The sequence below is a fragment of the Erigeron canadensis genome, chromosome 9 (assembly GCF_010389155.1).
Source record: "Erigeron canadensis isolate Cc75 chromosome 9, C_canadensis_v1, whole genome shotgun sequence".
Taxonomy (NCBI): domain Eukaryota; kingdom Viridiplantae; phylum Streptophyta; class Magnoliopsida; order Asterales; family Asteraceae; genus Erigeron; species Erigeron canadensis.
The window spans coordinates 27,295,058-27,322,406 of NC_057769.1; the positions used below are offsets into that span (position 1 = coordinate 27,295,058).

At 32.3% G+C, this 27,349-nt stretch overlaps 2 protein-coding genes across 2 annotated transcripts; both read right to left on the minus strand.

The window, feature by feature from the left end:
- Positions 1-1,286: 1,286 nt before the first annotated feature.
- On the minus strand, positions 1,287-3,702 carry LOC122582424 (glucan endo-1,3-beta-glucosidase-like). Its single transcript, XM_043754811.1, has 2 exons — positions 3,599-3,702; positions 1,287-2,405 (listed from the first exon to the last, which is right to left on the minus strand). The coding sequence occupies exons 1-2, from the start codon at positions 3,654-3,656 to the stop codon at positions 1,453-1,455; spliced, it is 1,011 nt and encodes a 336-aa protein (XP_043610746.1). The 5' UTR covers positions 3,657-3,702; the 3' UTR covers positions 1,287-1,452.
- A 12,150-nt stretch (positions 3,703-15,852) lies between these two features.
- LOC122581712 (protein TRAUCO) lies at positions 15,853-21,685 on the minus strand. The gene is made up of 3 exons (XM_043753973.1): positions 20,683-21,685; positions 16,513-16,752; positions 15,853-16,134 (listed from the first exon to the last, which is right to left on the minus strand). The coding sequence occupies exons 1-3, from the start codon at positions 21,566-21,568 to the stop codon at positions 16,070-16,072; spliced, it is 1,191 nt and encodes a 396-aa protein (XP_043609908.1). The 5' UTR covers positions 21,569-21,685; the 3' UTR covers positions 15,853-16,069.
- Positions 21,686-27,349: the final 5,664 nt, after the last annotated feature.

A 27,349-nucleotide genomic window follows, 5' to 3' on the forward strand; every position in this document is an offset into this window, starting at 1 on the left:
GGAGGTTAATTTATACGAGTAGTTTCATTGATCACATGGATACAATGAAAAAGATGTTGTAAGAACAACCATATGATACTACTGTTTTTTTTAAATAGATTTTGTTTGAATTTTGTGTTGCGATTCAACAGCGAGAAGTCTAATACGTTGTCTTAATTAGGTCCGTGCAAGATAGCTCCTTCGAAATAGTTCTTTTCTAATTTAAATACCCGGTGGGGGAGAATTTCTACTAATCCGCCCGAAAGCATGACGATTAATAAAAATAAATAATGTTATCTCAAGACTTAAATCTCTCTATATAACTAAAAGAAGATATGAAAAATCTTATGTGGCACTTTTATTTATATGACATTTAGGATGTTTACTTAGTTGGAATGTTTTTAAATTTTTGGTATTATTTTATGCCATAGATTATGTATATAAAGATAAAATATAGATTTAATAATAGTATATTTATTATTTATTGATTGATGCACGTAGGTTGCTACTAATTTTAGATATAACATTTATAGGATATTTTTTTTTTCCATTTGTGATATTCTAGAATATTTTTAATAGTGTTTTGGATACATTGTGGCTTTGTTTGTTGCATTTTCACATATACTTTGCTAATTAATCGAACAAACCATTATAATTATCCTTTTCTTTTTATTACTATTAGTTTAACAATTTTACTCAAATATTTGATGATATTGTCATCATGTAACTACAATTTTTTTTTCAGACTTTGATTTGTATTTATATAAATTTCTAAATATTATATATAAGTCTTTCAAACATTACATTTGTATAAAGATATTAATGTATGTTATATTATATTTTTTTGAAAATTATTTATTATAAATATATATCATTATTTTTTATGATTTATAAATATTTATTTTTTTCATTAGTCATACTTTAACATATTTGACGTGTATCATATATTCATAAATTATAATTTTATTTTTTACATCAATCGTAATATAACAGATTTTATATTATCATAAATTATGAATAAGTGTAATAATTATCAGTTATCATATTTTTAATTTATGTTCCTAGTTTCTGCACAACGTGCGGGTTTAATCTAGTATGATTATATCCAATGACTCAAACCCTTATAAAAAGACTTTATATCTCTTCTACAAGACCTTGAATGTTCACGCACCCAGTAAGCTAGCTAAGACTCAAAAACATCATTTTCCGTTAATAACAAGATGTCGCAAATTAAACAATGTTATATCCAACGGTTGGAAATAACATCACTTTAACAAGTTACCAACATTTTAATACACACGTGACTCTTAAATGTGTAACCCGTATTATTCCAATATATTATATCTTACCAAAAGTAAGATATTACTTACATGTAAGATTATACAGTAGTAAAAATTAAAGCTAACAACTTTATTCCATTATTTATCTATAGATAGAATACCGAATTGAAAAACCTTATGGTTTTTAACTCGATCAAAACCTTAGGCCATACTTTGATGATTGATCAGGGCGAAAAACCCCAAAATGTTTTTCTAACGCATCGCCCGGTTTTTGATTTTCATCAAACATTGCAAACAAATATGTCTCTATCGCTCTTCCTGGCTTCACAGGTGTCCCTTTTCCACTCTTGACATGAGCAATCAAATTTCTGTAGTAATTTCCTGCATTTTCAACCGTTGCTCCAAAGCCTTCCGCGGACGGCCATCCACTTTCGGACACAACAATGGGCACATTAGCTCCACCAAGACGTGCTTGAGCCGCGTGATGAGCATCATACATGGCATCAAAAAGGTTCGAGTAATCACGACCTTGATCGTTATATTCTACCCCTTGGGTAAAGAGTGCAAATGAGAGTTTTATAACGTTTGAGTTGTCTTTATAAGCAAAGTAAGGGTAAATATTAGCAAGCATTGGCGAGTTGTTTTCGGCTAAAAAGGTAATTATTGGTTGGATATATCCTATAACATTGTCATGAAATACACCATCACTAGGCGGAGATGAGTCTTTTAGAAGACCTGTGTAGGTTGCGGTTGAGACCTTGATTTGGGCAAGGCCCGCATCTCGAAGGGCTTGTTGAACATTTCTCATTGCAGGAAGTACATAAGTAACAAAACCTGCGGTATTTCTATTATTTGGATCGACTTCGTTTCCAACAGAGATATATCGAAAGTTGACTCCAGGGTAACTTAAAATGTTGTTTTGAACCCAAGCTTTTGCTCCACCAGCGGATAGCTCCTGAAGCTTATCGTTTGGGACGTCGAGAATAAGTTCAATATTGGTGCCCCCAAGGGCTCGAAGAGTTTCGGGATGAGGATCATAGATCCGCATCCTGGTTATGCCGCTTCTTTTGTAAAGGTCTACCACGGCTTGCGGGGAAGGTAGATTGTTTCCAACCCTCCCGTTACAAACACCTACCGATTGCGCATCTGTTTATTGCATCAAGTAGATATGTAAGTCCTTTAAGCTATATACAGTATATGCTAGTAATGATCAAATTGGCTTAATTTATACGTATATATTTAATAGGTTTTTTTTAGACTAAGACAGTAATCACGTGTTAAATTGTACGTTAAAATATTTGTAAGTGTTTCAAGTATTAGTACTGTGAGTAAAATTAGAATATATAAAAGGTCTTTAACATGAATTTTCATAGTAGAATTGAATTGTTGAGTACCAGCTCGTATATAAGAAAGAATGAAATGATGTTGCTGATTCTAGCTACAAAGAAAAAATTTCTAAAACTTATACATACTTAATTTTCTAGAACTTATACATATATGATGGATGACTGCCGACAGACGATTTATAATGTGACTTTTACTTTAAGAAACAAGGAGTTAGTAAAAGAATATGGGGATGTTTTGAAGTACAGTAATTATTACTTATAAAAAAAAGCAAGCTAGTACGTACAATTTTGTTATAAAATTCAAGAAGTGATTTTTTTTTAATGTATATATATAAAATATCATCATTTATGCATGTTATAACATACTCGTAATAAAAATTAAATAACAAAAATCCATAAAATATTGATTTAATTAGTGGAAGGGTAGTAATTAGTAAACTAGTAACTTAATTTGTAGCTTGTAAATGGCCAATAATGGTATTGAGATTTTTGTAATGAACTTTTTATTATAACTTTTTAATTTTTCTCATTACATATATAAATAGAAAAAAGTCGTGTAAATAATTTATGTGAATAATATATATAAACGAATTCAATCCTATATATCAAATTATTATAATAATATTATTTATGTTCGATCATATGGAATTGATTTTCAATAAACATTAGACCTATAATAATAAGTATATAACTTCTCCATGGCCCATGAAGACATTTACAAAAAGCGCATTTATGTGCCACTTAACACTACATGCATGCCTGTAATACCTAAATCGTTAAGAAAATTACAAACAATCATACTCATAAACGCGTGTAAAAACGAATGTTAAACAAATTTCTTTGTAATAAGTAATTAGGCCATTTCGGGACGAGACCACAAAAATTATTAATCACATTATATATGTGTGGATGTTTTGGCCGGGTTGTACTAGTTAGTTGTCATAGATAAAAAGTATAATTATAAAAAAGCTAGAGATATATATAATAGATGACCTGAAAATATGAGTAGTTTCAGGAAGAGCATAGAGAGCAGTAGGAATTTTGCTGCCATAACTTCAATTTATAAATGTTTGCGAATTTAAGATATGGATTTGTGTTTCAGATGAAGCCATATATATACTTGAAAAAAATTCACATTGAAACTCATCTAGTCAACTATATGAATTTTCTTTCAATGGCCTTTGTTTACAAGTTTAAAAGAAAAAATATAATATCAAAATTAAAACTGGCAAAATTATGTATGAAGGTATCATGAAACCACAATAAACTTCCAAAACTTAAAATAGCACAGTTTTATATATAATATTTCAGATCCATCGAACTTTGATTTTCATTTTGATTTTGATTTAATTTAATTTTAATATTTCATTAGATGGTTAATTACTTAACATCACAAACGGATTTGATAGTGATGATATATATGAATATACTTAAATAAGTTATAACTTTATAGATTAAAATAATAATTTTAAAGTAGAAAATAAATTAAATGAAAAGTGAGGTAGAGAATAAGAAAATGTTTGTTAATTATAAAACAAGATTATATTACAACTTACAAAAATTTTTATATATATAATTTGCAGGAAACAAAGAGTAAAAAGTTTAAAATCATTTTAAGGTAGCTACAAATATGTATGGTGTTAATAACACCACGGATGTCAAACCCAAGTCATTTTAATAACTAAGAGAGTAAGTTACAAGGATTGTGTCATGGTTGCCGGTTTGTCAAAAACTACAGTTTTATTCTTGTCTGTTCATAAATTATGGTTTTGATTCTAAACTAGGAAGTGTATATCCGGCGTTGCGGGATTTTAGTTATTGTGTTTGTATTTGTTAATTTGTTATTGATGTGGTTTCATATTGGGTAAAAAAATGTTTAGCAAAAGAAATTAACAATCACTAAAAATCAAAGGCTTTCCAAAAGCACTATATCATAGATATGTTTTATTACGATGTTTGTCATATCGAATTTATATGTATTTAAGAACAATACCACTGTTACGTCGTAAAATATTCGATATGAAACATATAGGTTTGTTTGTACAATAAAGTCAAAAATAAAAAATATAGAAAGAGAAAAAATCTAAGGGTAAACAAACTCAAAATAAATGTAAGAGTAATGCCCAAAACTTTGTGACGTTAAAATATATAAAAGTTTCTAATACATTAGTTGAGAACATAAAAGAAAAAAAAACTCCGGAAAAATCAGGAAACACAAATAGAAAAAAATTCAAACAGTATCCGATATGCAAAATCCGAATAGTAATGTGAGGTGTAAGATGAACGAATGAAATAGTGACAGCGCTTAATATATTAGTTAAGAACACAAAACAAAAGTTGACAAAAGTTGTGCAAAAACGAAGAAAATTTGATCCGATATGGCAAATCCGAATATTGCGAGGTTTCATAGGACGAATAGAACAATGTCAGCACCCAATATATTAGTTAAGAACACAAAGCAAAAAAAACCGTGAAAAAAACCAATAAAAACCTAAAGAATAGATTCCGAACGAGACTCGATATGGCAAAATCCAAATAGTGATGCGAGATGGAATATAACCAACGGAATAGTGCCACTTGAGAACACAAAACAAAAAAAAACTGTGAAAAAAACCAGTAAAAACCTAAAGAATAGAACCCGAACGGTATCCGATATGGCAAAATCCAAATAGTGATGCGGCATGGAAAATAAACCAACAGAACAGTGCCACGTGGCGATGACACTGTTCATAACGTACCTAAAGAATAGAACCCAAACGAGATCCGATATAACAAAATCCAAATAGTGATGCAGGATGAAATATAAACCAATGAAACAATGCCACATTGCGGTGACATTGTTCATAACGTTGAGACTTAATGATAGTGTAATTGTAATATTAGAGAACGTTCACTTTTCGATCATAAATGTTGGCTTTTTAAACAAAATAGTTGAATTTTGAACCAAAATTGTTGATTGAGTTTTAAAGTCAAAGTCAGAAATCAAAAGTTCAAAACTATAATTATAAATTAAAGATGGAAATTAAACCTACAATTTTTATAAACCATAAGAACGATCTTCGTAATAAACTCTAAAGAAAATTAACACACCCGCCTAGCTATTTGCTAGTGAAGACCAGAATTTTATTTTGGTTTTATGCCAAGTCCGAATCGGTGACCTGTCAAACAGGCAATGCATTATTTTCCACAATGTGAATATTATAAAAGTCTACGTTTATGTTGAAAGCAACTCGCTTGAACTAGTACTAGTATCATATGAAGTTTTAGGAGTAATTCCTTAAATTGGTTTGATCAAACTGATTAGTAATAACACAATTTTCGTACGATTCACTAAATTAAAATAATCACATGTATATTAATAAACCAAGTCTACAATTCACTTATATGTTAATTCGGGTCAATTTGAAACTAGCTAACAGTAGCATTTTGAGGAGATAAACGGAGGCCTCTTTGTGTTATGATACAAGTGTCAGCTATACTTTTAAAAACAAAAATAAAATATTTGAAGTTTTTTTCCAAACTAGTGTAGTTGGAAAACTTATTTACCAAAGTAGTATAGTTTCAATTATATTTACCATTTTAGTATAAAACATAATTAAATATTATATTATCTATTAAATATACTAATAAATAAAGATATGTTGATAGCACATGTTGTTCGATTGCATTCACATCCATTTTTTCTTTCACTAAAGATGGGTATAAAAAATACAACCATACACATTGATTAATTAGGCAAACACAAAATCAATACTATGAGTTTTCTGAAGATGAAACAACACTACAAAGAGAAAAATATCGGCATTTACGATGACACGTGAATAGAAATCGATCAAGTATAATCGATCTAATTTGATATTATTATACGCCAATTAGTTTAATAATTTGAGATAAATAGGATAATAGCTAAGCTAAAAGCAATTACTTCGCAGTTGATCATAGATTCAGAGATGTTATTCTTAATGGGATGACATCTTCTCTAGAAATGTCTCTTCCATTGGTTCGAGGACCCGCATTTGATTTATTCTATTGTTTCAATAGACATACCATTATATTTTACTATTTCTTTCTTAGTCATTTTTTGTATATTTAATAACAGTTAATATAATGTTCAATTAATTATATATATATATATTAGAAACCTATGTAAATGTATAATGCGTGAAGTGTACAAACTTTTAAAGCATATACTAATTTTAACTAAATTTCGTTTTAACCCCTTAAATTTTAACTAAAGTTCGTTTTAACCCTCTAAATTTTTTATTTTTTAACATTTAACCCACATCAAAGTTTTCGCTTTCAATTTTGTGACACTAAACTTTTAAGTTCTCATGTTTTCATCAAACAACTTTCACACAGTTACGTTTTTATAACTTTTAAACATTTGGTCTTTGATTATTTTCATTTGTCTTTTTATACATATAACGTTTTCATTATACAATAACTTTTATCATCGTTACGTCTTACGTTCATGTTGTTTTTATACATCTTAAATTCTTTTACATTATTTTTATTGTATTGTTACACGTTTAGTTTTTTTTTTTAATTAAAATTTTCATCTTTTAACTTGTATCCCACAAAAAATTTCGTTTTCATTTTTATTGACACTAAACTTTCAAAACTCAGGTTTTCATCATACAATTTGCACACAATTATGGTTTTACTTTTAAAGATTTGGTTTTTGATTATTTTTCTTCCGTTTTTATACATGTATTGATGTATATAACGTTTTTAATATATAATAATTTTCATCATGCTTAGGTCTTACATTTATGAAACATTTAAAGCATTAATATAGTTATTGTTTGTGTTTTTATACGACTTGTTATTCCTTTATAATATTTTTAATGTTATTGTTAGATGGTAAGTTGTCATTTTTAAAGTTTGAGTTCGAATATTTGAGATAAATTTGCCAAAACTTTATTGTATAAAAAACGTACTCGCAGCAACGTGTGAGGTCAATAACTAGTTTTATACTAAAATGATGAATAACAATTAATATTATTGAATGCAATCGAAAAGGTGCTATCAACATATCTTTATTTGTTATATTTAATAAATATAAATATAATGTTTAAATATGTTTTATACTAAAATGGTAAATATTATCGAAACTATACTAGTTTGGTATATAAGTTTTCCCATTACACTAGTTTGGAAAAAAACTCAAAATATTTTGCATCTTTGATATGAGTTTTTAAAAAAATAAGAAATAAAACATTTTCCTTTTTATAACACCATCTATCATTCATTCACTCGTATTCTATTATACAACTGGCTAATCAATCCGGATTCAATCTGGGTAGTTAAAAACATGTTTTTATTATAAATACAAGATAAAAGTATTTGTAATAGGTGAACTTTGATGTAAATATTATTGAATTTAATACAACTTTGAACATAAAAATCATTCAAAAGATTCAAAATGCTAATACATTTTGTATACTTGAAACTTTTGGATATTTGAATTAGTACACATATAAAAGTGGTTTAAAAAAACGGAGAGTCGACAATATTAAGATGCATGTACAACTACTAATAAAAGAACCATACTTGCGAATTGAGATGATGCGGGTCAAAAATACGTGAGAGAAAATAATACGTAACAATTAAATGGTAAAATTGTAAAGGAAGGAAAAAAAATTTTAAAAAAATTGATAAACTAAAAAGAAATATTTTTGTTATATAACATCATCATCTATTTTAAAAATAAGGTGTATAGAAAATTTTTAGTGTGCCACATCAACTTTTTATTAAAAATATATTTTGAAAACAATTCTCTTTTATTTATAATAGAGATGCTTTTTTAAGAAACAATCCATGCTTTTTCTAACCATACCCACATCCTGCCACCATCACATTGTAACCGCCATCGTTGCCCTATCGCATTGCACGGATGACTTAATTGCTAGTATATATTTATACTTAATTATTGACAAGTATATATACAATACGCATAATTTTACGTAAATATTGATAATTAAGTGTGATGCATGGTTTATAATACACGTCTTTTAGTCTTCTAAATTCCAAAAGATTGCAATGTAATGCAAAAGAAATTTTGGATAATATAGATACCCGATCCATGTTATGAGCCGACTAATTCCGCGGCAACCACCCATTTCGTGAGTAGCTCTGAACTATGTGACCAAGGGTTATCCCTATTTTTTTCTCCTAGTAGTCAAACTTACAATTTTTAGGTATTTTCGTTTTAAAAACCAAGCTTTTACAGTTAGATCTTAGAGAGTATTTATCATACAAAATATAATATAAAAAAGAGACTTGGTCCATGTTCAAGAAAAGCTTGAGCTTGTTTTATATACCTTAGAAGTAACCTCTAATCGGATGCATCATAGAAAGCAGGGGAAATGGACCACCATCATTCAATGGGCAGTTGGCCAAATGATAAAACTTTTTTGTAGTATTCTGTTAAACTTTTAGCAAAACTCCAAGTCAAAAACTTGTGTCGTTTCTCTCAAACTTGTTTTCAAAGTCCCATATTCAATGAACTACTAAAAATAGTCCCTGTAATTTTGTTTTCCTAGTCCTTCTTTCAGACTTGATTTAACTATCTTATAGAAATTATATTCCCAAGAAGCATAATATAAGCTCACGTGATTCTACTCTAAAATCATATCGATAATCAGAATAGCTCACAACCTTATACACATACTTAAAGTTTATTCCTTTTCTAATTTACCCGTATCCTACTCGATGACCTTTTTTTTTTTAATTATTATTGCACCTAATGAGACCTTGTCAGCTTTCCAATTTGAAATATGTGATACGCTAGCGTACGCTCTATAATTCATATAATTTCTAATATTTTCAACACCAATCGCCATACAATGACCGCCATAATTAAGAGCGTAAACGAGCCGAGTCGAGCCGATACAATGCCAAGCTTGAGCTCGACTTGACTACAATACTCAAAGCTCAAAACTCGACTCGAGCTCGACCGAGCTTTAATTTTTAAGCCCGGACTCGAGCTCAACTTACGTATCGACACTTCCGAGCTCGACTCAGCTCGATTCGGTTAAGTATTAAACTAAATTTTAAGTCAAATTAGTCCTATAAGCTCGACAATTTCAAGCTCAACTCGATTAAACTCGGCTCGGTAGGATAGTAATTATGTAAAAATATATATTATTCAAGGGTAAAAATGTAAATAAGCACAAGCTCGATTAAGCTCGCGAGCTTTTCGAGTAGGTTATTTTGAGGCTCGATCTCGACTCGAAAATCTACTCGAGTAGCTCGAGCTCGGCTCGACTTAGACCGAGTCGATTTCGAATACTTTGCAAGTCGATTTCGGGTAGCTCGCGAACTGTCTCGTCTCGTTTACACCCTTAGCCATAATCCCATTAGGCAACTATCATCACTAAAGAATCATAAAACGATTTATCCTAACACGTAAAAAGTTCTAATAACATTTTATTAAACGGGTGAAAATTTTAAAAGAGAACGACCATCTAGCAAGATGCTATAGGCCTAAAAATAAAAATACAAAACTATATAAGAAAACAACACTCTAAGAATCTTAAGGTGCAAGAAAAACTAGAAAGCCAACGAGTTACATAGACTATAATTTTTCCGGAACTTAAAATGCTAAGACTGCAAAAATTATGAAAAAAACTCACGCTAATTACCATAAAATCGAAACACATACGAGAATAATTGTTTAATTCCAATTAATATTGGCCCATTTTAATTTGACATCTAAATGGTTACATCTTATTTCCGGTTAAAGAATAGACTATTTTTCATTTATACTTGTAACATCTCACATTGTATAAAGTATACCAATATGCTCCGTATGAAATAGTAACACACTCGCTTAAGTTTAAGAGCTCTAGAACCAAACAAATTCTTATTTTGGTTTTTTATGTCAAGTATATGGCAATAAAACAAGCAATGCCTAATTTTCCACGACGATAATATTAATAGTAGTAGTCCCACAATTGTTTGTGGAAAAAAGAAAGTAGTCGAGTCAACATTAATGTATGATTTGATTAATGGGGGCCAACACTTCTTAAAGATAAATATAGTCCTACATTGTTTCTTCAACTATATATTTTGCAATTCGGTAACCAAAATTCTAACAATGCTTTGATACTTGCACATAAATATTTATCAGAATAGGAACCATGCAATGCATAAATGTGAATACTTTTTCTATCTCTCATAAATAAACATAAATTTTACAATTTCAGTGAAGAAATATGACTAAGAGTGATGGCGCATGGTTCCATTGACCCCTCAGCTTTGTGATAGTGTACAAAAAAGTTTTAACTATAAGTAAATAAATTTGATTATTAGAATAAATAATGTGTTTTCATTGTTAATAAATTTATTAATGTCCGTCAATTTGTTGTACATAAATGAATTTACCATGTTTTATATTATGATTGTATAGATAACATATAAAAATAAGGAAAACCAATATACTGCTAGAAGTATGGATCTTCCATGTTTCCCCCTCACAAACTCTCCCATGAAAATCACATGTGTAAATACAAAATCACCCTCTCACAAACTCCTGGAAGTAGACTGCTGCTAGAAGCATAATTGTTAAATGTTAACCCATAAAAATATAGATATAGATATGTGTTTAGAATTTTTCTTCCATCACATTTATTTTAGAAAGAATATTGTTATATTGACGCTTGCCTAGTGGCGTGATTAGCTTTAAGAACTGTGTCATCATCTACAGTCGCCAACTATTTGAACCAATCACTTTCATCTTCAAATGTGTCACAGTGCAAAGGAAAGCTGGATATAGCTTCCTACTTATTTTTGCAATATTCATATGATAACTAAGAAGTAAAATAATCAAGCATAGAAATGAATCAGGCAACATGATGTGCAAAAATTATGTGAACAGATTAGCAACTGATCATAAAAGATTCTTGTTTATGAAATGAATATCGATTTTGTTAGTAAGTTCACGTAGTATAACTGTATAAGCTTTAGAGACAGAACCGAAAGAGTACTAAGAAAGAGCTAATGGTTTCTACTTTGGAAAATTGAGTGACCATCTCAACCGAGATAACTTAAAGACATCTCAACGATAGGTCGATCTAGATTTTAAACAAAAAGTAGCAACAATCAGCAAAAAAAAATAAAATTAGAAGCAGTGTAAACTAAATTGATGTCAGCATTAACTTAACAGCAAACTATCATCACTAATTAACATCACTTAAAGGTCCACTTATATTAGATACATTACCTATATTCCTTAAATCATAATCTTCAAAATAGGCTAGTGAAGCAGAATGGTAGCATATAGTTTAAGATATGTGAAATGGGGATAAAGGTCAGTGTAATGATTCATAAATCATAGCTGAAATGGCCAAAAAGATCGACTTAGAAACTCAGATGTTCCATCTGTAAAACCTATTTGACATTTTACGGGTTACAATATATAATAGAGCCAATGTGGCGTTAGCCTACTTGGTAGAAATTCTTGAGACAAGCGTAGTTAGGATTATCTGGGAGTAATATAGGGGGTGCAGGAATATTTCCGTTCAAGATAAATAAATAAATACATAATAGGTTATTATTTTTTTGAATGACATTTTACCGGCCTTCATTGGTTAGATGGCTAAATATTGTCTGAAATATGTTAACCAACTACTAATGGCCCTCTAGCTCAAAATTTAGTACATTGTCTCGATTAAAGAAGTGGCTCTAATTTTGGCGAATTAAAAAATTCCTTAAATAAAATAACAGAGTGTGACCCAAAAAGCCTGATAGAGTCACGTATTAATGTCTCTTGTTGGCAAAACCACCTGACCTGACCTGACCAAAGTCGAGCTTCACGCTTACCTAATAAGAACAGTGTCGTAGACTCGTATCCCTAATAGCAAGTCACCAATGCCAATAGGGAATAGCATGTTTCTGATAGCAGCCAAATTATAAGAGCCTAAGACTCGATCACTCAAATCTTCCCTAATAATCTAATACTCGGTACGCAGATAGTTATTTCAGTTCCAGATAAACATATACACGATAACTAAATCCGATCCAATCAATAAGTTATCTAACCATATAGCTTGATGTGCGGGTCATGCCACGTTTTGCCATAAGCAACAATTATATGCTTTGTATAGTTGTGCATGTGTAGTGTGCTACTTGTGTATACAGGTTATTGTGTACATTATACCTCTCACATCTAACATATCATTTTGATAGGTTGATGCGCATAGCCAAACAACACAGATTTGCTACAGAAATCAACTTTTTAGCTTGCAAAAAGCACATATGGGACTCCTTAAATTTTGATTCAGTTATTTAATAGACAAAGATCCACATTTCACTGTCACATAGTCCCTGTTAAGGTCAGAAACAGAGATCAAGTTATTTAGGTGACAACCTACATCACTGATTACACTGATGTGTTTATGCTGTAACTTTTGATATAATATATCTAAGATTCCTCATCAAGTTGTAAAACATATGTTAATCATGCTTATCTTGTTGCAAATAATCTTGTTACGGCTCTGTAATGGTAAGTTAATTAGTAATTACGTTTCTTGACCAACGTGATATGTGGATGCCAATGACTCGCTAATAGCAAAGGACCAAAGGTGAGCATTATTATATATGGTAACAAGCCTCTAAATGAGCAGCATTGCATCCACCCCTATAAAACAAATCTCGAAGCTCATCTATACTCAAATGGGTCATGCTAACAGCACTTGGAAATGCATGTGGCTTAAAGTCCCAACTCAAGCAAGAAAAAGGGTGTATGACCTTGTCAATGAAGAAAAGAAGTTGTTAAGTGGACTAAAGTTAGAAAAAGAACAAAGTGGTTTAGACACTCTTGATTCTGACAACCAGGAATTTTAAACGTTGGTTTTGATGCAAATCATTGAATGTCAACTAAAATGAATAGCTTGAATCGGGAATCACCAACCACGTATCACATATATTCGTGGATAAAAACCCTTTATAGTGGGTTAGGGTTCCATTGCACTAGAAGCGACTACAAAGACTAGGGTTTCACTTAGTCAAGTGACTCAAGTTGGGTGGCAAACATTAGTGTTTATGTTCACAAGATTTGTACCCAAGATCTAAGAATCTAATTGTGTCACAGGGAAAAAAAATATAGTAAATAATAACCTAATAACTGGGCAAACAGCCTTTTACCATAAAAATGAGCTAATCACCTGAATCTATATACAGTATTAAGCTTAAACAAGGAACTAAACCGTATAAAATCATAAAACCAACCAATATTACCGGAATTAATGACCTATATCTAAGCTTAAGAAACATACAAGTATACAGCATATCGAACATGATATACTCGCTATGTGTCTCTTGTATGATTACCATCATTCAGTGCATCCTCAAAGATATGGGAGTATTTAGTATGCTTATATAACGATTAATTCTTACATTGATAGAAAAAGAATTAGTTGATATAATCGAGTATGAAAGCTTTATAAAGAGATTGCAAATAATACAATTATACAAGTTTAAAATTTAAATATAAAAACAAAAATTATCAATCTAAAAACGGAAGTATTTTCTACAGTGTTATCAATTTATAAGACCATTATCACAGAAAATGCTTTAGGCCCACTCCCTACAAACTGAAAGGCTAGTGCATGGGTAATGGGTTGCCTGGTCCTTCACATTAGACCAGAACATTTGACTTGCTAAAGACTAGTTCATGGGTTGCTTAGTACTTGCCAGACCATAACATGGGAACTAGCTAAAAGCCATGAGATGCCTAGACCTTCACACCAGACCAAAATAAGTAAAATGAACTGAACAACGTCGGCCTGGCCTAATTCTTCATGCAAGACCAGCAACCATGTCAAGTGTAGCATGCTCAGGCTTTACCACTTCAGTCGTGTAATCACACGATTAGCTCACCAAACTTGCCTTGAAGAAGTTAGATAGTCAGCTAACATACATATTTTTACTTATTTTGGTCTGGTGTGAAGGTCTAGGCATCTTATGAAGAAGTTGCCTTCCTTTCTCCATTCTCCGGTTTCGTGCCACACCCAAATTGCATAAAGCTTAATTCTTTTCACATCAACTTCCACATATTTCTATTCTATCCATTCATAAGTCTCTGTTCTTGTGCCTAAATTATGACAAACTTTCCTTTGTCACTTACACCCTCCCTTTGGATCTCATAAGCCCTTAAACTGTGTTATTATCTCAACTGATAGAAGCTAAAAGATTATAAAGGTCTCCTCCATAAAACCTTAATTAGTTTATAATTCATCTCCCCTAATAATCCTCAATCAGTCTATAAATTATATGAGATCAAGCTATTTTTTACTCAGCTCCTATACATATAGTTAACTGATTATAAGGAGGAACCAATGAAGAAGAAAGTCTTCAGTAACGCATGTATGACACAACTTAAAATAGCAACATGGAAAAAGAGCATGATCAGATATAAAGAGCTAAAACATAAATACCTTATATTCTGGGAAGAAATTCAATAGTCATATGGATAAACAAGAAGTGAACCTGTGCTGTGCAGAGGGACTGCAAAGTGATAAAAGAGATGGTGATGGTGGTTGATGGTATCGTCCATATTACGACTGGATTATGACTAAATTTCTATTTTATAAAGAATAAAAATCATCTGAAAGAAATGGTAACAATTTGTATTTATTTATAGTAATAATTTATTGAGTTCAATATCAAAACCCATTTAATATGGGTATATTAGTAACTTAAAATTTTTTTATTAAAGGATTAATAAAAGATGTAAATTCCTTATAAAATAGAGTATATATTGCACAGAAAATAAGTATTAAACGAGCTAAAAAGCTACAAATTTGTAATTTTCGATTCCCTTAAGACTAGACCTTAATTGAAGATGAGGCATCAACAAAGAGATCAGAGAGAGAAGAGGAGATATATTCATAGTGGACCCTAATCCATGAACTTGCAGACAGACGACTATCTAACTTCAATTTCAGAGGCAACTTTGCCATTCACATTATAAATATCCAAAATCCAGAAACCCAAACACAGTCTTTTCAACAAGTCCAGTGGGTTCAATAAAACGACATGCATCATCCCACAATCCAAAGCGTCTGGAGAGAAAAGGGAGTGTCTCACCTAAGAATGCTTAGTTGACATGGCTCCCAGGTCAAGGGACTAGGCTACCCAAGCACTCACCATCAGCTACACCAAGTATGATCACCATATCATAGTAATAGTCAAGTCTAAAAGTTGCCTAGATACTTAAGCCCGTGGACCACAGCTAACAACCCTTACGTTTTTAAATTCTTCAGAAGATAACATTAATACATTACATTACATTACATTTAATTATACATGGGATATTCTACACTGAACTACTTGGTACATCCCCTTCAAAGTCCATCGCCAAGAGTATGAAGTTGATGAAGGGTACAAGACTATGTACCTTTTATACAAGATCTCACTGATTGAGAGTATCCAACTGATACTTAGTCTGCTTCAGCGATATCAATAGTTGTTCTCTTTTACCACTTTCAGCATGGGGCACATTCTAGTGGAACCCAAAGGATTGCCTGCAAGAAGAAAAGAACTTGCATCACAAAAATCAACCACGGTGCGGCTGTCCTCTTACAAAAAAAAAGTAGATTTGTCCACCCCGGACAAAAAAATGACACATAGACTCATTATCTTCATAAAAAACGATCCTGACTATCTACAAGAACATTGCACAACAAAGTTGAAAACCAATACAAAAAGTCAAAAGCATAAATGCATTAAATGATTCTAGATTCAATGGTAAACTCAATTATGTAAGTTGTCCAAAATTTTGTTAATCATACAGCAATAAAAGAACAAAGTTACAACTAAGATACGAGTCAAATGAATCCCGTTTGCAGATATATGCTAGACACTATTCAGTGCTTATTGCTAATGCTTCTCACTGGACACACCATTTTGAACTCTGCCATCAAAGCCATGATATGGAACTTCAATCATTGGTGTTGGGATAGGACGTCCACCAAAGTCTTCCGGAAAGGCTTCAAAATCAGGACCAAAGTTGAATTTGACAACACAGTTACTCTGATGAGGAAGAGTGTACATTGAAGCAGCCGGGTAGTAACGCCCACCATGGAGATCCTTGAAAGCAGACCCTTGACAAATTCCATTTTTGAAAAAACATATTTCACTTCCTGCATACAAAAGAATACATTCTCTCTTTATTAAATGATAATTATAACAGATAAAGAAAACCCCACCAAGATTAAAATCAATTATCCTCGAAGGAATAATAACGATATGCTGAACACCTGAACTCAGAACTTCAAACACACAACAAACCAGATTTAGCAGGGAGATTTTCTTTCATTGTCACTTCCAAATTTGACAGGCTATAACAAAAGGAAGAACAAATGCATACCTGATCTAAATTTTTAACTTTAAGAACAGTAGAAGTTATACACCAAGGTTGAGTAATTCCAATTATTACAATCGAACTTAGATTTACAAAGAAACATAAAACATGGGGTGGAAGCATTAGACAACAAATCAACCAGATTTGATTTCATCAATATTTTGATTTCTAAATCTATTCAAGGATGGGTAACAAATCCAAAGCAATAGAAGATGCTCAAGTTAACCTAGGAACTAAGATTGAAGTGAGAACAGCTAACATTATAGAGATCTCACATCCAAAATTTGTACAATAAATTACATCCACAAATACACTTAATCTAATATCACATTCCTAAAACAAGATAGACACATAAGTATTCCGCTGACAATAATAAATACAGTGAATGTAATTGGTCATGACGAAGGCTAAATAGCCTTATTACAAAATTGCTCTCTTGGAATAGAATTTACTATTTTAAGGAGTGTGATACTTAGAGGCTTAGAACCTAGAGGTGGGAAATCCAAACGATTCCCTTAAAACGGGTGAGCTTGGCTTACTCTTTATCCCCAATAGGTCATACTGGTGAACTTGGAAGAAAAAATGATGGAAACAGGTGATTGGGTCAAGCAGGTGTTAGGCCGTTTGACAGGTTTTTCTTCAAATTCTCTTCTCCCCAATTACCCATTGGAAATTTTTCATAGAGAAACTTTCATTCCATTCTTAGAAATGTGGCTTTTAAAATAGTAGCCCAGAATCACTTACATTGGATTTATCGTCTCAAACAAGTTCAAGAAATGGTTGAAAAACAAGAGAAACCAAATTTTATAAAATGCTATTGGAGATTTAAAAAAAAAAAGCATGATTAAGTCATAACTGCATATGTTGCTCTCATTTTAATATTCAGTAACTTTGCCAAGCCATACAGCTTAAGTATCAGACGTGGTTTTTGCTACAGATCAAATAACATCTACTTGCCCACTTGACCCATTTGACCAGTTCAAAGATCAGACACTCTGCAGAAGAGTATGTGGATGCTTCCTTCATTCATAGTTGGGCTGAAGATATATACAATTATGCTGGTGAAACTGAAAGACCCCCAATCTTCCTAGGAAAATTTTGGTGAAAAAGACCATCAGATGGAGCTACAGTTTCGTTTTTTTTTTATTTGCCTAATCTAACGTAGTGGTAAACTACGTAAGTCGACATCTTGTTGCATATGTTGCTATACTGGAGTGTACCAGTACAATATCATGCTTAATGGAAGAATAATTTTTTTTACAGGATCTTAGTTAACAAGAATAACATAGCCATACTAAGGATTATAGGATCTGGCTATACACATATTTGCAATGTATGTCCTCAGCGAAATCTTATGTACGGAAGTTTTGTTGATGCCAAGGTAACTGAAATGTGGTTGATACTAATCTTGTCTTTTTCCACATAATATGATCAAATTGAGGGGAATACAATCAATTTTAAGAACATTTGGTCCTTTTGAGTTTACTCCCTCCTAAAAACATAACCTCTCTCACTTTGCTAGTTTGCTCTATGTTTTGTTGTAACCTATTACCAGTTGCTACCAGTCCCCATCACTAGCATCTTCTACGGAGAAAGAGAATATTTTTCTAGTATTTTTTCTTATGCAATATGAGGATCTATCTTCTTCTTTAGACTATTAGAAGGTACGTAAAGAAATGCTAAATGGCTACTCAGAAATAGCAAAATTCAGTATATAAGTTGATAAATACCTATATACCTTCCTATGGCAGGTTTTTTTTGGAACGGTACTTTCCTATGGCAAGTAACAGGTAAAGATACAAAGAAAACTAATTGGAAACATCAGTCTTGGAAGCCATCCATGGACATTTTTATATTTACATATTTATTAGGTACACCATACACACACCTATATAACTGAACTTTATATATAATATATAGTTATACATATATAAAGTTCAGTTAGTACTCTAACGCTTGTGTTTGTTTTCTCAGGGATTTACACTGAAACTTGAATAGAGAACCATCCCAATTGATAAGTAAACGATATAGATCTCGGAAAATGTTTAAGCCAATTTGACCCTCTGGATGATATTCAAAATGTTTACTTGATTTCACACCTTCTACTACTACTATCACCATCCAAAACATTTATTGACTGGATTCTTTATGCAATTCTATTCACCAAGCTTCGGCCGCCACATATATATCCCCACCACTCAACTAAATCAACTTTGTTTTGTAGACCAACAAAATATAGAGCAAAAGTGTAGAAGATATAGAGCAACTGAAGAAGGGATGGTGACTAGCAGCAACTGGTAATAGGGTACAACAAAATATAGAGCAAAGTGAAGAAGATATAGAACAATTGAAGTATACAAAGTCAAAGTGCCTAATTTTGTAGACCAACATACCAAATTCACCCTTTGGCAAGGTAATGACAAGGCTCATTATAAAGAATATCACAGTACAAACATTCATAGCAAGACAAGACACAACATTTTTCAGAGGGCAGAATAAACCATCAATGGAGCTAAAAGCCAAAGCAAGTATTATATCTTTAGTGCTTTTAAGATCTGAACTCTAAAGAAAATACACAAAAGGTCTTACTGTCTTCACTTCTGACTCTGAACAAGTCAGAAACAATGTATCCAGATTTTGACAACTATCAACAATTAAACTAACATTGGTGTTAGCATATTCTCTTTATTTTAATTAGTCACTATCGCCTATTCTTCCCTCCACTTCTCCCAAATACTCTTACAATTCGGAGTCACCTCATCCAATATCAGCAGCATGGTAATTCATCCGCTTCTCTTCTAATAGCTACAATTGTCTCTCTATATCACTCCCTACCTGTGCAATGCCTTCTACCATATATTCTAATTACATGATGTCGATGCATCAGTAAAAGCTATTCCACCAGACTGCTAAATTAATATACCATACTATGATGTGTTACCATTCACATAAAAACTAACTTCACTAAGGTCAACAAGCTCTTATACCAGTACAGCCTTCAACCCATGTATCAAGCAGACCTCAATCAAGCATGACTAAAAAACAAAAGCGTCAACTACCTAAAACCCAAAAATAGTAGTAAGATGTTGCCAAAATAGATCACTTATAGGCAAAAGAAAGCCAAAAAACTACAGCATATGAACAAATAGCAAACATAAAGTAACGCCAGAACAGGCACTAGATAATCGGCTGATATCTCAATTCCCAAATTATGAGTAATCAGAAGCACAAATTTTTTTTGTAGCAGATTACAAAACCAAAATATGCATATGTAGAAAGTGCTGCATTAACAATGCGAACACTTTTTAAAATAAGAGCTGTAAATACACAAACACAGTTCAATTTGATCATTACAGGTCCATAAACTTAACATAATATAGACTTAATTAGCATTATTTGAGTGTTTGACAAAACTTTGATGCATTAAAATCGTAAAAAACACACTTTTATTTCATGCTCTGCATCATGTTTCTGTTGCTTTAACAATTAATGAAAATCTGCCATGATGCGTACATGTATTAGCGCTTTCTTGAGATACATATGCATCAATTTTCTAAACTTGTCAGTTACAATGATTAAGATTAAATGTTCTTATCATTCTTATTTCAAAAATGTTCTTACTTGAACACTATACATATAAAAGTTAGCTCAAAAAACAATTCATAATTACATATAATAACGTAACAAACAGATAAAGAGAATCACAAACCTGGGACAACTTTAGGAGGCTCGTCTTTCGTATCGGAAGCATAAGCATACTTCTGCCCTTTATACAAAACCAACTGTGGTTGTTTCGGTGCATACTTTTTCCCATCAGGCAAACTAATATAAAACCCGATAACATCCCCTTCACCATACCCTTCTTCCCCATACTTTTCCCTAACAGCCTTATGCACTTTACTCCCATCAATATCTCTATACCCATAACTATTCCCATCGTACCCAACGGGCGCCTGCAAATCGCCTTTTTCGTTACACCATCCAAGCCTCGTATGCCCCGTTTCGCCTAAAGTCATCACCTTTATCTCAAAATACCAATTGCCATCATTTACCCCTCGTGTCGCCCTGACCATTCTATACCCTTTACAACTCCCTGCAGACAGCCTATCCTCACTTAACTCCACTTTTTCCGCTTTGTAAACCTTAGACAAACATATCCTCATTTCAACGGAATCATCGGTTTTGTCTGCAAACCGGTTTACGGGCGTAATCAACACCGAATCCTCGGTGGTTTGGGCAGTGGCGGTGGTGGTACTTTTAGTCCTTTTTTTGCCTTTTCTTGAAGTGGGTTTTGTCCAAACATTGTTTCCTTTGGATTTATTATACTTTTTTTTCTTGGAATTCTTGTTGGTAACAATTGGTGGGGGAATGGGTGTGGATACTTCTAGAATGTTTTTGAGTTTTTTCGAAGGGGGTTCGGGTTCGGTTTCGTCGTCTTCTTCGGAAGAGATGATTTTGGTGAAATTGGGGGATTTAGGGTTATTGGGGTTGTCGGAAAGTTCTTCAGATGGGATATCGGTTTCCGGTGGAATTGGATCGGTGGGTGTTGTGTCGTCTGATTGGTCGTCTTTGTAGGTGGCTTGAAGGTCGTCCATGGTGATGAGGAATTGGCGCCAAGTGTGTGTTTGTGTGTGTGTTTTTAGGGTTTTGATTTTGGGAGCGAATGGGAAGGGTTAAAGAGAGGTGTGAATATAGAGAAATGAAATTTGTCAAAAACCTTTACGATTAGTCGAGTATGAGTTTTATTATCCCAGAGTTATTAACATGGGAAATCTCAATTAAATCAATTCGAAATGTTGACAACACATTTCTCTCACCAAGGCCTCTCGATAACACTTTCCTCCTTATACTACTTACTTCTTCTTCGCTTCTTCACTATTCATTTAATATTTTATTATTTCATTTTTCTTACATAAAAATAAAAACAAAATACATTTTATTAATACTTGAACACACATTACATTACTTAAAATTAAAAACAATACAATTAAAAAAAATACAATACTGGAAAAAATACATAATAATGATACGGTTACTCTCCTCGACCACCAAATGTGCAAAGACAAGCTTGTTGAAATTGGTCTAAAATTTCAAGCGAAAAAGAATTGGTGTCAAGAACAAATCAAGTATATACAAACGGGGCATTGCACTGAACTTGGGTGTCAATACTTTACTTATTTGCAAGGGAAGTGTGACAAGATTCAAGAAATTGTGGAAGAAATTGCTTGTTTGGTCATCACCTTGAATGAGTTCATTAACCAAGCCAAAGCAGTTTATGCCCAGAAGAAATAAGTAGACTGTTTTAATGTTATGTTATATGTTTTTCTTTATTTCCGTTTGTAATATTATCAAAATTATGAAGTTGTATGAAGTTGATATGAAGTTTTTTATTTGAAATGATAGCGTGGAAGGGGTATAAATAAAAAAAGAAAATAAAGAAATTTTTTTTTAAAAAAAAGGCATACTAGCCGTTAATTTTTAAAATTTTAAGTTGGAAAAAAAAAAAAATTTATTCACCAACGGTAGCTTCGGACCCCACCACCAATCAAAGTCACGCATCTAAAGATGGAAGGAACAAGCGGAACGCAGCCCAAGACGCCTCCGTGCTAATTGCGTCTTCCCTTGGAAGCGCGTCGGACGCCGGAAAAACGTCTTATAAGGATGGACCTAATAAAACAAGGTTTTTAAGGCTAATTACTTTTAAAAAGCTGTCAAGTGGCAGTCTCCCCTATGTTTCACCTGATTTCCAAAAATTAAAAGGTAAAAAAAAAAAATTCCCGTAAAAATCAAAGTTCTTCCCCTGTCTAAAAATTTACAAACACAAACAATCAATCAAAGTTACTTCCTTCATTAAATAAACTCTCAAAAATGGTTGTGAAAATTCCCATCTAACAAATCAAACAAAGAGTTAACAAAAAAAAAAATTTCTGTGAATTTAAATCTTTCTTTCTTCATCCTCGTCTCAATAAAAATCATATCAAATCATTCTAGGTATTCTAAATTAAAGGTTCTTTAATTTTTCTACTTTTATGATTTCTTTTTTTGTTTGATTTTTTTATATATATTTTTTTGCCAATACCTATTTTCATAATTAAACTTAGATATGGTTGCATATATTTATGATTATCATTGGCTTTTTACAAGTTGATATTATTTAAACTTTTTGTGGTTTCTTGATTTTCATTCTAAGTTGATTGTTATAGATATTTTGTGATTTCAAAAATTTGTTTTTTATGAAGTCACACAAGGTGTTTGATGAAATGCGCGGATGGTAAGTTTATATTCCATCGTAACTTTATACCTTTCTCATTAACCGTCAAGATGTCATGTATATACAAGTTTATGTTGTGTGTTTTGGTTGATGATAATGTTTTGAGTTTTTTAATCTTGAACCAGTTCATGATTGAGTTTTTTAATAATAACCACTATCATTCTTATATATTTCTTTAAACTTTTTGTATGATAAGTTGTATTTGTTTTTATATCAAGAATGTTGAATTTAAGAGTTGTGGTGTAACATCGGTAACCCAAATGTCCAAATATGCTAAAGAGCAACAACACCCATGGTCACAAAGCAACAACACCCATGGTCGCAATTGTATAATTGGTTAACATAAATGACATGTGGATGGAGTTATTCATGTTGTTTGATCATCTCATATTGGTTGAATGTTACATATACGAGGTTGAACTGTTGACTTTCTGATATTTTTATAAAGGTGAAGTTCTCATATTTTTAACTATATTTATATGATCATGTTCAATAAACATTATTTTTTACTCATGAAACATATTTTTTTTAGCTAGCCTAATTTAGTCAAGTTAAGGTGTGTAGAGAAAAGAATTACGAACTTCCCTCTGAGTGCACATCTTCATAACATGTATTTTGGAAATTGGAACTGTGCACATCTTCATAACATGTATTTTGGAAATTGGAACTGTTTCCCATTTCTTTTTCCACATATATTTGTTTGTAACATGTGTTAGATTATATCTTTAATTAATAGATTAGTGTAGTTCATGGAAGGAGTGTATGTTGTTTTGTTGTATTTTGTTTGTGTCTTTTGTGGTTCATGTAATCATGTGTAAAGGATCTAATAACACTTCAACACGACCTACCAGTTGGCAAGAGAAAGAAGAAAATGATCAATGGCATCATAATGACTGCCATGTGGTGTTTATGCAAGACGAGAAATAAAATCATTTTTAGCAATGAACATTTGGCTATGGAGTCATTGTAGGGAGATATTAAGTCCTTGTCTTATTTTTTGGATTAGAATTAGATCAAATAATAATTATATAGATTGGAATAACTAGGTGTCTTTTGACTTTTGATTTGTTGTAACTTGTATTTTGCCACCTTCAGTTTTTTGGGGTTGGCTGTAAATGAAAGTTGATGTTAAAAAAAAAATGTAATCATGTGTATATATGTGTATGTTTACGGTTTCTAAGGATGGTTAATTCTTTTGTGGCTATTTCAATGCTCCAATATACATGCAAAGGGCTGATCATTGCCTCATGGAGTGTACGGAGGCAGTGGGAGTGTAACATCCCAAACTTTTTATTTAACGGTTGACTCGGGTCGTTAAGTCAACATTACGTGTCCGTTAAGCCTATAAATGATCTAATGACTATATGTGTTTAATGTGTTATATGTGTCAAGTTTTAGTGCCTTAATGATTAATGTGCTAAAGTGCTTAAGATATGTTTTATATGCCTTTTGATGTGCTTAAAGTATTTAATGTGTTGTAAGTATTCCCAATAGGTGTTTTGAGCTAAATATGAGCCATAAGGAAGCCTAAGGACTAGTTTTGACATAGGTGGAAACTAAAAAACGGGATTAGGGTCTTGGAGCAGGTCATTAACTTCTAATTACTCATATTATCCTTTTCTCTTTGAGCCCTAACCATTCCCCATTGCCATAATCAATTCCTTGTTCGATTTCATCTTCGTTTGGTTGATTCGAGAGTGTTTTGATCAAGTTTTTACATTCTCTTTATAATCTCCAGGTATCCCAGGTATAATAACATTGATTTCTTATCCTTTCAATCTCTTGATTCGATTCATAACTGATCTAGGTCTTTTGAGGGTTGATTGGAGTCAAAAACGTGAGTTTTAATCGATTCGGTAACCTAAAATGATTGTTGTTGTGTTGCAAATCAATTGGATGTTGAGGGTTGTTTTCATGACATCATTAGAGTCTTAAAATGATGAATTTTGAGGGTTAAAAGTCGTTCATAAGGTTTGGGGTCGTTTGGGGTGTGCTTGGTTAAGTTTTGGAGGTTAAACAATGAGGTTTGTGCAGAATCGGGGCTAGTTGCGGCGCAACTGGAAACCAGTGACACATAGCTGCGACGCAACTTGGTAGTTGCGACGCAATAGCGACGGAATTTTCAAATGGCCATAACTTTTGAACCGTAACTCCGTTTTTAACAAATAAGCTATCCACGGAATCGTAAGAGAGTCTACTTTCTAATGGTTATGTTTTTAAAAGATGATTGTGATGTCAAGTTTTCAGAAAGGTTAATTTAGTGAGTGAATGTCGAGTTTCGTCGAGTTTTGTAAGCTTTAAAGTATTAATCGAATGTCCGATGCATCAAGCCTTGTCATGGGTCATGTTTATAGATACTTAGGCTTGATTCATGAACAAAAGTAAGTAGGTACTTGTTTAGCTTATTATATCGTTTAATGATTATAGGTAGTCGGGAATACTTGCAAAGCTCGGTAACTTACGTATCATTTTGTATGCTTCTAAGAGGTAAGATACACTACTTTGACATGCTGAGGGTTCAACAAAAGATGGTTTTCTTATAATAGCTTCCATTTGATATCTTGATCGTTTATGGGTAATCGGGATACACGGGAGGTGATATGGGCTATGTAAATGACATTTGAGGCCTAATATGCAGTCCCTATGATATGAAATGAAATGAAATGAAATGATATGATATGATATGTTTTGAGATGTATTGTATTGTGCATGTTTGTATGGCTTATTAATCTAGTTCACTAGACTCTTTAAGTTGTCATGTCACGTGCACGTTTAAGGGCCCAAACGTAAAAGATGATTATGTGTTATGTTTAGGTAATGTAGATTCCTGAACTATATGTAATGTAAATCGAGCTCGTATATGATATGAAAGTGTTAAGCTTAACCCGTACTTGCCCTTGCCCGGTGAGTACGTATATGGTTGCTTGGGTGGCTCCTTGCAACATAATTACGTGGTTAGAGTATCTCCGGGTGGCGTGATTAACCACCAATGTCTTGAACATACGGACTACTCCTGGATTGGCTTGCCATTCCTTAACGACACTGATGGACCGCCGTAAGGCTTATCCATCCAGTCGGGTGTGAGGTCCCCGTTAGGTCTTTTGACCGCCTACACACAAACTTACACCTTATATGATATGAGTGACTTATGTCACACCTGAAATGATGTTATATGTGATGATGAAAAGATGATTAGGCACATCTAAGACGAACGATCCTATACGAATGATGTTTATGGTTATATGAGATGTTATGTGCCTTAATGATGAAATATGACTTTTAATACGTTTTATTTGGACAAATGTTTTTATAAGCTCGTGTTATCTTACTTAGCTAATTCGTTAGCTAATTCGTTAGCTAACACTTGTTTCTTGAAATGTGTTGTTCCTTCAGGTTTAGAAAGCTTTGAGTGTTGATGAATAAAGAGCGAGACATGGGTAGATTGCTTGAAAATGATTATAGTTTACCCATAGTGGCTGCTCCTTTAGACCTTTGAATTTTATGTTTAGATATTTATGAATTGTATTGACTTGTGATCGGTTATTTTATGTTAGGCAACCTATGGATTTCCATTTAGACATATTCTATGATATGATGAGTAACACCTTTTGAATGAATAAGCCAAACTGAATTTTCTGGTTTGGACTATAAAACCTTTTTCCGCTTTCTTTAACGCCGTTAGGCGAAAACTTTTGGAAATTCATATTTTTAAATGTTGGGTGTTACAGGGAGTATGGGTTGACGAGAACTCAACAATAGGAATAAGTTCCACTGTGGTTTTGAATGGAATTATAGACCACAAATCAGACTTATAGCCCCTTCTTTTTGATACTGCAAAGGATATTATTAAGATCTATGTTCAAGGCATTATAATTAATCAAAAGAAAAATAATAGTGTAGTTATTTTAGAAGTTTGTGGGTCTACGTTGTAAATTATTTCATTAATGGTATTTTAAGTAGAGATTTTTAAATTAATGAATAAAAGAGAAAATTAATTAATTCATTAAGAGTAGAATGGTCATTCCGCATGGAGATATTTTTATGAGAGGGTATTGAAAAATGTTAGGAGAAAGGGTGTAATAATTTTTATAAAGTGCTAAAGATG